Source organism: Limanda limanda, chromosome 1 (genome assembly GCF_963576545.1).
Source record: "Limanda limanda chromosome 1, fLimLim1.1, whole genome shotgun sequence".
NCBI lineage: Eukaryota > Metazoa > Chordata > Actinopteri > Pleuronectiformes > Pleuronectidae > Limanda > Limanda limanda.
In genome coordinates this window covers 18176599-18188114 of record NC_083636.1, presented here as the reverse complement: position 1 = coordinate 18188114, position 11516 = coordinate 18176599, and the positions used below count along the sequence as shown (strand labels likewise).

At 39.8% G+C, this 11516-nt stretch overlaps 1 protein-coding gene across 1 annotated transcript; it reads left to right on the top strand.

Annotated features, from left to right (window-relative positions):
* The first annotated feature begins 215 nt into the window (after positions 1-215).
* spi2 (Spi-2 proto-oncogene) lies at positions 216-2196 on the top strand. The gene is made up of 5 exons (XM_061088081.1): positions 216-251; positions 599-671; positions 745-839; positions 1304-1457; positions 1795-2196. Exons 1-5 carry the CDS (start codon positions 216-218, stop codon positions 2100-2102), a joined length of 666 nt encoding a protein of 221 aa, XP_060944064.1. The 3' UTR covers positions 2103-2196.
* The last annotated feature ends 9320 nt before the right edge of the window (positions 2197-11516 follow it).

Below are 11516 nucleotides of genomic sequence, written 5' to 3'. Positions count from 1 at the left end.
AAAAAATAATTTCAATCGTGCTTTTGTCCCCAACACACACATGATCACAGTGAAAATACAAAGACTGTGTTGAAAGGTTTGGCACTTTCTCCATTCCGGTGAAATATTACAACAGACGCGCTGCAAAACACGAAATTAAGACACATCCTGAGAGGAAAAATATGGCAGCAAGTGTGTTTTTCCTGAAAAGAGCATTTTGTGCAGCGGCTGCCTCCATGCCGGGTCTTATCTGCTGCAGTGGGGAGGATGTGGTCAGTGCTGGGAGGCTTTGTTGATGGGTTGACTGGTGCTGGGGCTGTGTGGGATGGTTGGTCATTGTTCCTGTGAGCCCAGGGTACAGAGCGTCTGGTGGTTATGCAGAAAGGCACCGCTCCTGTCGGGGTGGGGGGTGGCAGGTGGGGGTATAATAAGAGGCCGGGTCCTTGAGCGCCTCAAAGTCAGTTTTCTGAAATTCTCCCAAACTGTCAGGACTCTGCCGCGTTCAGCTCAACCTCATCTGTGATGGTAAAGATCAAACTCGCACGTTCCCATCAACAGCAATTCATGCATTGATCAAAGATGAATTTTGGTGACTTATCTTTATCAGAATTCTTTGCAGGACGCTCAGTCTGATTTGGAGGTGATCTTAGAGTTCCTGGAGGAGTACTACAGACAGAACTCTGCAGAAAACGGTAAGAAGAAAAGCTCCAAAGTTAAAATGTCCGATCCTTTAAGAGTCTCTGAGTTATCTTGTGCTTCTCCCAGAGGTGAAGGTGCACCACAGTGAGGCTGCTGAGGAGAGAAGTGCACCTGTGGATGAAGCCTCGAATGAGCAGCTGTGGACGTACTGTGACCCACCTGTGAGCATTTAAACGTGATGTTTTTATCGCTGTCTGGCCATTTAGGGGCCTGGTTGCCAAAGAAAATGATGAACTGTGACTTTAAAAGATGTAAAACCACCTAAACGAGTGGGGGTTGCAACAGAACTGTGTTATTATTGTGTTATTACATATATTATATAGGTTATGTTACCCTTTATCTGAACCTGCCTTGCTTCAATCATCCTTGTCTCTGGAAAATTATTACCATTATTCCTCTTTTTTATGATTTACCTATTCTTTTATTATTTTTGTGTGTATTTTGTACTAAATATTATTTTGTTGTTGCTGCTGCTTGTCTAATTAAGGCCACTTTCTTTTTCCTGTTGGGCTTGGGCGGAGGTATGAGCTCTATTCAGTGACAGTCTAGTTTTCAACGACACACTCTTAAACCATATTCGGAAAACTCAACTGAACATTTGTCTTTTTCATTTCCTCCATCAAAGATCACAAAACCTACACCTCAGCCGTTCCTGGCACGTGATGCCCCTCCAGCCCTCGGCCAAAACACGGCAGCGGCACCACCTGAGGGTGGGTCACTGCCAAACTGTGCGTCGACAAGACAAACAACCAAACGCCCGGCCACAGCAGCAGGGAGTGGTGAGTTCTGCTTTTTCTGGTCAATAGATACTGTTATTACCCCGGCTGCTTGTAGCCTGAGGGAAACAAGACCAAGAGAGCAAATAAGAGACCTTCCCTTTACTGAAAAATAACAATGGAGCCGTGCATGGCTTAGCTCAGTAGCTGTTTTTACATACCTATCAGATAACCGCAGTGTTTACAGCTGTGTCTCCACTAAAGGGCATCCCGCCAGTGAAGAGATTTTCGGGGAATTGCTGTATTTAAGGAAATGATTAACTGTAAGCAGGACTAACTGGTTATGGTGTGGCACATGCAGCTGTGATATTCCCTGAATCCTACTTCCTGATGGCTGCAGGTAAGAAGATCAGACTCTTTCACTTTCTCTTCGAGATGCTGGAGGATCCCAGCATGGCCCACTGCGTGTCCTGGGTGCCAGCGGCTGCCGGCGTCTTCCGGTTCTCCTCCAAGAACAAGGACCAGGTAGCGGTGCTGTGGGGCCAGAGGAAGGGCAACAAGAGGCCCATGACGTACCAGAAGATGTCCCGGGCCCTCAGGAACTACGCCCGGTCCGGAGAGATCTTCAAGGTGAAGAAGAAGCTCACCTACCAGTTCAGCCTGGACACCCTGACGTCACTGCAGAGGTGTCGCCGAGGACATGTGTGACGTACACAAGATTTTGTATCGCTCGGATCCTCTCTTATAAAACTCTAAATGTGCTCTTTTTTATAATATCTTTCTCAACTTTGATTTCAAACAACTTTTCATCAACATTGCTCTGTTCTCTTCACAGTTTCTGTAAATAAATAAAATGAAATAAATAAAAGAAAAGATGTTTTACTTTACTTTCACGGTTTAAAGTCACTTTTGTGAAAGTTGGTGAAGTCAAGAGTTTGGTGAAAAATATGAATAAAAGATATAGATAGATAGATAGATAGATAGATAGATAGATAGATAGTGTGATGGGAATTTTGTATTTAGACATGGTTAAATGGAACAGATTACATTTATATAGAAAGAAGTTTACTGAAAGATGTATTTTGGTGGTTCAAGACTCATAGTCAGAGTTTAGCTCAAGTTAACACTATGCATAATGCTCTTGAAGGGCCTTATAGACGTGGCCTTCTCAGTCTAGTGTGAACAAAAGGTTTCTCAACAGGGGCCAATTAAGTCTTCTGCAGCAGGGAGCTTCAAAGGCTAATAGGTGTGACCTGCAGAGACAGGAGATCTCTGAGAAACTCACAGGGTCTGGAACAAGATGCGTTTAGCATCTTGTTCAAACTTCAAAGAGACCGCCAGAGACCAATGTCTGGTCTTCCTGTGTCGACATGGAGAGAAGCTGATTGGACAAATGTATTTTACTGTGGAGAGGAGGGATCTGATTGTATAAATGGAGTGTACTTTTGAGAGCTCATCGCCATTGCCCTCATATCTGTCACCGTGATGTTTGAGCTCTGTGCCATTGAGGTCAAGTCTGTTGTCGTGACTTGACCTTTGTAAACCGTCCGCAGACGGTTTGAATTAAACATCCAGAATTGATAATTGCTTGTTGTGTCATGATATGTAATAATTTTTCCATTACATTTGGCTGTTGTTGGCAGTGACATCCACGTGAGCGACTCTGGCTCTCGGTGCTGAGGGTAGGTAATTGCGCCGGGGCAGTACGTTTGGAACTAAACCTTTATTATTTCAGTGGGCCTGATGTTCTGAGAATCCGGAGTGCTCACTGAGGTGGGCTAAAGAACCGACTGGGACAGGCAAGCAGTTTCATTCTGGTAAAGTATAATTCTTGTTTTTAGATCTTTTAAGGAAAAAGGTCCAAAGAAATTCACTCATTCAGGGAAGTGAGTTACAGACGTGTATATACTAAGGAGGTCTTAGAGACCGGTATAGGATTCACAATAAGCTTAATAGGTTAAGATTCTTTTCAAAAAAAGATCAAAATGTTAAACAGGGTTTAGCGAAAGAGTTTAATGCTAAATTACTTTAATATTGGGCGCTGCGGCATGCTCATAGTTATTGTAAACAAGCAGAAGAGTAGAATATAAATATATAATAGTATTATTATTTTGAAATGGAGGAAAAGCTGTGACAGAGAGACCTAGGCCAGGTCTGTATCGTCTCAGCATAATAATCTGTTTGAAAATCTGATAAATTCCCATACATTTTATACCTACATGTGTCTTGTTTAAGAGAAATGTGAAATGAAGTTTTCTCTAAGGCGATTTGATTCATGCAGAGTTTTAGAATTGTATTAGAGGAATTAAAATTAAAACTTAGTAATTACAAGAGGTGATTACAGTGGCAATATTATAACTGAAGGGGTTTTTCTCATTGTCTCTTAAAAAGTGTTTTGAAGGTGAAAGGTTACTATCAACGTTACACAAATGTTGATGATTTGATACAAGTAACATGCATGATTTGATGAGACTAATCTGAGAATTACAGCTGAAAAAGAAAAAGTGAGGAGTGAGTGAGAGAGGATTTCTTGGAATTCTCAACACTGGAATAAGGTGAGTATAATTTCAATCATATTTGGGATATATGTGTAAGTTTTAAAGGCTTATATCAAAAGAAAAAGAAAAAGATTCAGATCAATCTTAAAACGAATTTGAAAATAGACGTTTTTTAAGAAATAGGAAAATTATTGGCTTTAGAAATTAATTCTGAAACATTAGGGTCTTTTCCATATCAGTAGAACTTAAATTCCCAAAAGATTCGTATTCTACTGAATAAATCAGAGTTTAAATTGATAAACAACCATTACAGAGATGAATTTACCACAGATTTCTTCTCCTACAGTTCAAGATATGGTTCTGAAGTATGGTCATTATAGTGTTACACAGTTTGGCTTGTGGGTAAAAAACTATGATTTTCCAAACACAGGGAACATAACTTTAAATCAGTTGAAGCAACTTAAGATCAAATTGCTCATTGAACAAGAACGAAGCAAAGAAGCAACAAGAGGGAGAGATGTGGAGCTATTTGTGCCAGACTGGAGAGCATTTGAGTGTTGGTTGACTGAAGTCAACATAAGAGACAGTATACAGAAGGAAGTAACCGAAATAATCTCCAGGTATCAGTCTCTCCAAATAGGTTCTGATCTGGATACATTTCCACTGAGAGGGAGATCGTTGCAGACAGAGCAGGCGTCGGCCTCAAACGTCCCAATCGACACTTCCAGAATTCAGCTTTGTTGTGGAGGTGAAGGTGAGCAGGCTTTCAGTTTCCACCATTTTGCATGTGGAAGATGTGCTAATTTTACAGGGACGCTGAAAGCTGCCCAGCCAAATGCTTGGAAAAGCCAAGCCCGCGGACGTGGGAGAGAGAGAGGACGTGGGAGAGATGGAACTTGTTTCATATGCGCTGAAGCAGGACACTGGGCAAGAAATTGCCCTGAGAATCCACACAACAGTGTTACTGACCAGCAGTTGAGCTGGGAACAGTAGAAAATGCCATCAAGAGCAGACCATGATGGAGAGAGAGAAGTTCAACAAAACTTCATATAAGTAAGAACACAGCTGCAGACACCATGTGAATTAATGTTACACATAAAGCATATGGTTAACATTATTATAGTTAAATTAGAAATCAATAAAACTAATTGCTAAAAACACACAAATTAAATCTATTTTTAGGTTCAGGAACTAAAAGCACCAGTAAATATGTGTAAATAGTGTGATATTACTCTTAGAATGAATGTTATATAGCTCATAATGATAGAAAAACATATGCAAAAGTTGTAGATAGATCCATTTTTATCATTGGGGTTTAATAATGTGGTTAGAGGCTAAATGCAAGACAAACATTTATCTCTGTTGTCACTTTACTGCTGGGTAAAATTTAGGGGGAAGATAGAATAGTATGCTAAATTTTAAAACAGCAGGGCAGTAGTGGAAGACAGAGTTGAATAACATCTGCATTTATTTAAACGAGAAAGGGGGATCTGACACAAGCGTATCAATGGATGATCCGAGACAAATTTCTCACCTCTAAATTAACATCCTCTTGCAAAGAGCAAGGGGAGAGATCAAATTAGAGCACAAATGGTATTTACTTAGATTTATCTAAACACTTGGTAAGACAAATTTAGTTTAAAAGGTTTAAAGTTAATCGCAAACGATTTTCTTTCATGCTAAATCACATTGGGGTTTCTGAACACATTTCTGCATGAAAATGTATTTTCTTTGATGTAATTGAATGACATTTTTAGTTTTGTTGTAAACATTATTGATTTTTCTGAGTTGATAACAGGTACTATCATGTTTGTGAAACGGACACATATATGATTTTGGTCTGATCAGAAGAGCAGACGCAATAGAAAAGAATATCTGAAATCTTCTTGTGGAATATGAGTAATCTTTTGTTTAAACAGAAAAACTTTTTCCTTTAGGGGAAAAGCAACAGATGCAAAGTTTCAAGCAAGTCTCAGAGCAATGGCAGCTTCTGAGAGAACAGAATAATGTGATATGTGTGATACTTTGAAATAAGACTTTACTAGTGTCATATGCTGTAACAATGATATTTGCTGGAGAAAATAACATTCACTTTTCAACAGCTAGGAGGTTCAGCTATGATACAGTATTGTTTTGGATGATAGACATTACTATTTACAAATAGAAAGTTTTTAACTAGGAAACTCTTAACTTTATCAGTAGAGCAGATTTAAATGGTTAACAGCTGATTACTGTGAAACTGAAGTGTTTGATGACAGGTTTTCAGCATCACAGTGTGATAACGAATGACAGAGGGGTTTTACGACTCTGTTTGAAACAAAGGAAAACCGTCCCCATCATTACATGCATGGACCAAAGAGATGCAAATATGCTAGTGGCGAGAGTGTCAAGATTTACACTGATAGCTTGTTTGCATGGGGGTTCTGCATGTGATTTGGGCTGAAGAAGAAATTCATGAGATTGACTTCACACCATTGTCTTGCCTTGACTGTGTTACTGGTTGCAAACAGTATGCAGTCTGTAGAGGACATGGAAGGCATTTGAATGATTCTTAACACTGACATTTAATGTGGGTTACAGGAGCGGTTAGCAAGACTACATCAAACTAAATTTTTTTAGAATGCAGATTTGGGTTTATTAGTTTAGGAATTAAGTAGTCTTGATAGACTGTGTTTTGTTTGGTGGTCGATGGACTTTTGATGTGGGATATGGATGATTTTGTTCAACCTGTGTATGTTTTCTCATTAGGTTGGATTGACACATGACTGGAGTCAGTGTGTCAAGAGAGAGGAGTAACATATGCTGGATATAGATGAATTGGGTTATTGGGTGTACACAAGAAACACTCTAAATAATATTCAATAAAACTTTTTTAACAGAGTTATGTAATTTGAGTTACAAATAAAATAAGGACATCCAGATTCTACAAGATTGACATCCACCTCAAAACAAACGGTTTAATCATTTATAGAGAGGTTTAATAAAGATTAAGTTAAATAAAGTAGGTTAGGGAAATAAATAAATACTGTTTTGTTTTATGATATGATTTCTATGCAAGCAGAAGTGTTTCCCAAACATCTAAACAGGATTCTCCAGCGGTGAAACAGATACTGTTCGGAGAACTCATTCCATGATGGAAGATTTCAAAAGGATGTCCGCTGACAAGGGTAACATATTCATAAGTATAGCATTATGGATACTGGTGAGTATGAGTATCAACACAAGGCAACATCATGCCACATCCCGCCAGGGATGGGACAGTGGAGAGAGAAGGAAGTAAAAAAACAAACATAGCAAACACATTGAAAAACACATTGAAAAACAAACTGGTAGATTGTTTTAAACTGTTTCCTGTACTCTTTAAAATCCACAGGCAGACGAGGAGATTCTATCTAAATCCATGGAGACAGGACTGCGTGACCTGAAACCAGGAGACTGGATTGTGCTTAAGGACGTGCGGATGGAAGAAGAAGACGACGTCGATGGAACGAGTGCAAGCCAAATGCCTCTCAACACAGATGACAGGAAGGTCGCAGAGGTCAACCTGGAGATGAGGGCCAACGCAGGAGGATTTCCAGAGCCAGGGGTGGATCTACAGGACGGGAAGTGCTTTGTGCCAGTGTGTGAGCTTCAGTCTGAAATTTTTAGGTGTTGCAAGGAGAGGCAACACATTTGAAGAGCTACACGCTGAACACAACCGCACCAACAGGAGATCAGCAACACATGATTATACGACTGAGAAGCATTCAAGGGAAAAGAGATGGTTTCCCTGCTCACGAATGCTTGGCAGGAACAACATCAAATTTCTGATCATCAAAGTCAGAGCATACAAGATGTCTCTGAAACAAGATGTTCTTCAACAAGGAGGTGTTCGACACACGATCAGGACGAAGTGTGGCACCAACACAGTGAACATTTTGATAATATGATGCACATCATTTTAATAATTGTAAAATATGTTATTGAAGTTTGTAGAAACTGATCATTTTCAATTGTGTAACTCTGTTGTATTGTTTTTGCGCTAAGACTAGTGTTACTTCTTTAATTAAGATCAATTTTTGAAATTCACATATCCTGGAAAATTCCCAATCTAAATGATGAGATGTTATAAAGATGTTGATCCCAGATGGATAAAAAGGGAGGAATTGTGATGGGAATTTTGTATTTAGACATGGTTAAATGGAACAGATTACATTTATATAGAAAGAAGTTTACTGAAAGATGTATTTTGGTGGTTCAAGACTCATAGTCAGAGTTTAGCTCAAGTTAACACTATGCATAATGCTCTTGAAGGGCCTTATAGACGTGGCCTTCTCAGTCTAGTGTGAACAAAAGGTTTCTCAACAGGGGCCAATTAAGTCTTCTGCAGCAGGGAGCTTCAAAGGCTAATAGGTGTGACCTGCAGAGACAGGAGATCTCTGAGAAACTCACAGGGTCTGGAACAAGATGCGTTTAGCATCTTGTTCAAACTTCAAAGAGACCGCCAGAGACCAATGTCTGGTCTTCCTGTGTCGACATGGAGAGAAGCTGATTGGACAAATGTATTTTACTGTGGAGAGGAGGGATCTGATTGTATAAATGGAGTGTACTTTTGAGAGCTCATCGCCATTGCCCTCATATCTGTCACCGTGATGTTTGAGCTCTGTGCCATTGAGGTCAAGTCTGTTGTCGTGACTTGACCTTTGTAAACCGTCCGCAGACGGTTTGAATTAAACATCCAGAATTGATAATTGCTTGTTGTGTCATGATATGTAATAATTTTTCCATTACAATAGATAGATAGATAGATAGATAGATAGATAGATAGATAGATAGATAGATAGATAGATAGATAGATAGATAGATAGATAGATAGATAGATAGATAGATAGATAGATAGATAGATAGATAGATAGATAGATAAAACTGATTGATAGATAGATAGATAGATAGATAGATAGATAGATAGATAGATAGATAGATAGATAGATAGATAGATAGATAGATAGATAGATAGATAGATAGATAGATAGATAGATAGATAGATAGATAGATAGATAGATAGATAGATAGATAGACATTTTCCTGAGCCGTATTTAACTTTGCATTTTATATATTACTGTAATGGCAAGACTTCATTGTCCCCCTGAGAGAGAAGAGTCCAAATGACCATGTGTGTCCTCCTCTGTCATGTTTGACGGCTGCTGGAAACCAGATGGTGTCAGTGTCGTCCATCTCACGGCCTCGGCTGTAGTCCACCCCACCCCCCCCTCTCTGTGACCTCATGGTTAAACCGCCTCTGTGATGTGAACTCTCCAATACCAAATGGTTTTGCTCTCTTTGTAGTGGACCCACATGATGCTTCCCTAAGCCCAGTATTTACTGCTGGAGCCCACTCTAAGTTATAAATGGGCTAACTCAGGCCACAGGGGTCCGGTTACAGAGAAAGGCCACATAGTTCCAGCTGAAGGATGAAAACAAGCTTTTTAAGGAGAGAGTGGGCTCTTGATGAAAAGCTTCCACTTCACACCACATGCATCATGCTGGAGTTTAGATTTTATTTTGGAGAATAAGTGCCAAAGATCTTTTCATGGGTTTTGACTGAGTGATGATGATGCTACGTTTCTGACGTCAGTTTAAAAAAAAAAAAAAGGCTGCATTCCTGCTCACAGACAGTATGGACTGGAAATAGAGCTGTGCCTCGCCTCGACTGTCCTGATGGCTTGTCTGAAGAATTAATTGTGCATGTTTCGAGTTCTCCTCCTCGTTGAGACCATTAACATTCTTCGGTGGTTGGGGTATTGGAAATAAGGCGAGAGGAGTCCTAGCCCTCGTGAGAGTCTGTCCTCAAAACGCACTCCTAACGAGAAGCCCTCACTGATTTCATCTGAGTTGTTTGTTTACTTGAATAATAATGTACATCAACTACAAAACCCTCCTTGATTTTATTTGTATTTTTATCCCTGCTTTTGTCTGCCTCATTTGAAGGAGCCTTCAAAACGGGACGGTTTTCAAATGCAGCTTCAAAGGAGGCGGCCCCTGGATTGAGTCGACTGCAATTTAAAAATAAAAATAAAACTAAACTCCCTGTCTGACTATAAAAAACAGGTGAAAAGGACCCCTACCAGGCCCCCTTAAAAACTAAAAAGCACACCATTCTTGTTGCTTGTAAATCCAGCAGCTCTCAGCCTCTGGTTAATCCCCACGACCTTAACAGGGGACGCGCTTGCTTTGTCGCTCCAGCTGGATGTGTTAAAAGATTAATTAGGCCCAAAGTAGCCACTTGGATGACATAATTCACAATAAAACCCTCTTTTCATGTCAGATACACATGTCAATGTCAAGGTTTATGACGGCTTCTAAGTATAGGCCACACGACCGCCACCCAGGCATCTCCCCTGTATTTCTTTGCCAAGGCGGAAAGCTCTGCTGTTCTTGGACAGCCCTGCTCTCGGATTAAGCTGCGATCTGGCATCTGCCATTGCTGCACTCGTCACTCATCTCAAACTTTTCTCTTATAAAAGAAATCCAAAGATGCTCCGGACATGTTGAACATCATCTGAGGGCAGCGCGGGATTGTCGGAGAACATGACATCAGTCAGTCCGACCTGTGACCATGACGACATCTTTTCCCTTTATATCCCACCACCTGATTTCCCAGTCTCCTCCCTCATCACCTGCTTCTGTATGATAATAATAATAATAATAATAATAATAATAATAATAATAATAATAATAATAATAATAATAATAATAATAATAATATTTATATTTATAATAGACAACCCACCCAGCCTGGAAATAATACCACACGCTACAAAGAATAGGTCGCCATGACAATACTGAATAATAATATCCTTTGAAAAAGTTGTTGTATTGTCCTCAGTAGCAGGACGAACACAGGGACTGTAGTTTATTTTGGGTCGATCCCACACACACTATCCTGCAGAAGCTTTAAATACTCACAAGGACACTTAATCTGTCGCCACAAATAGTCCCTCAATACATCATTTGCTTATGTTTGAGAAACATTCGGTATAAGTGAAGTAATTTCGAGGAAGTTATTTACTTTATTGTATTTGTTCTTGAGTGATTAAGATTTAAAGATTTGCATCTGCGTTAGCTGCTGATGAGATTAAACAGAGATGTGTCCCAAAACAGCTGTGGTTCAGGAAATAGATCTCTTTATGTGACTGTCTATCAGATGGTTAAAATACCGCACAGCAATTTATAACAATCCAGAACAGTAAAGTCTTCTTTGCGTTAGTGGAAATATTTGGTTCAAGTTGAAGAGAAATCCAACAGAAATGGTCGCTTCTATGCAGATGATGTTGTGTTGCGGCGAAAGTTGAACTAATTTCAACTTTGCGACACTCAGGTTTGGCACAGTGCCACTGGAATGGCACAGTGCCCACGGCAGAGAGGTGAATTCAGGTAATATAAACTGGCTGTTGTATTGTGGCTTTTTTCATTTTCAGCAAAAGGAAAAAACTAAAATATTACTTGAACCTTTAAGTAAAAATCACAAAGTAATTTTAAAACCAAAGTGTGGTAAAGTAAAAAGCTGTCACAGGAGCAAGTGGTGGTTGACAGTGATCGTGCAGATCTCCACTTTCAATTACAGAGAGGAGGAGCGTACCCCCTC

Excerpts from the sequence above, each read along its gene's own strand:
- spi2 (XM_061088081.1), top strand. The coding sequence starts at position 216 with ATGCCGGGTCTTATCTGCTGCAGTGGGGAGGATGTG. Across the intron at positions 252-598 it reads GCTGCAGTGGGGAGGATGTG|GACGCTCAGTCTGATTTGGA; the intron begins GTCAGTGCTGGG and ends AATTCTTTGCAG. Across the intron at positions 840-1,303 it reads GGACGTACTGTGACCCACCT|ATCACAAAACCTACACCTCA; the intron begins GTGAGCATTTAA and ends CCTCCATCAAAG.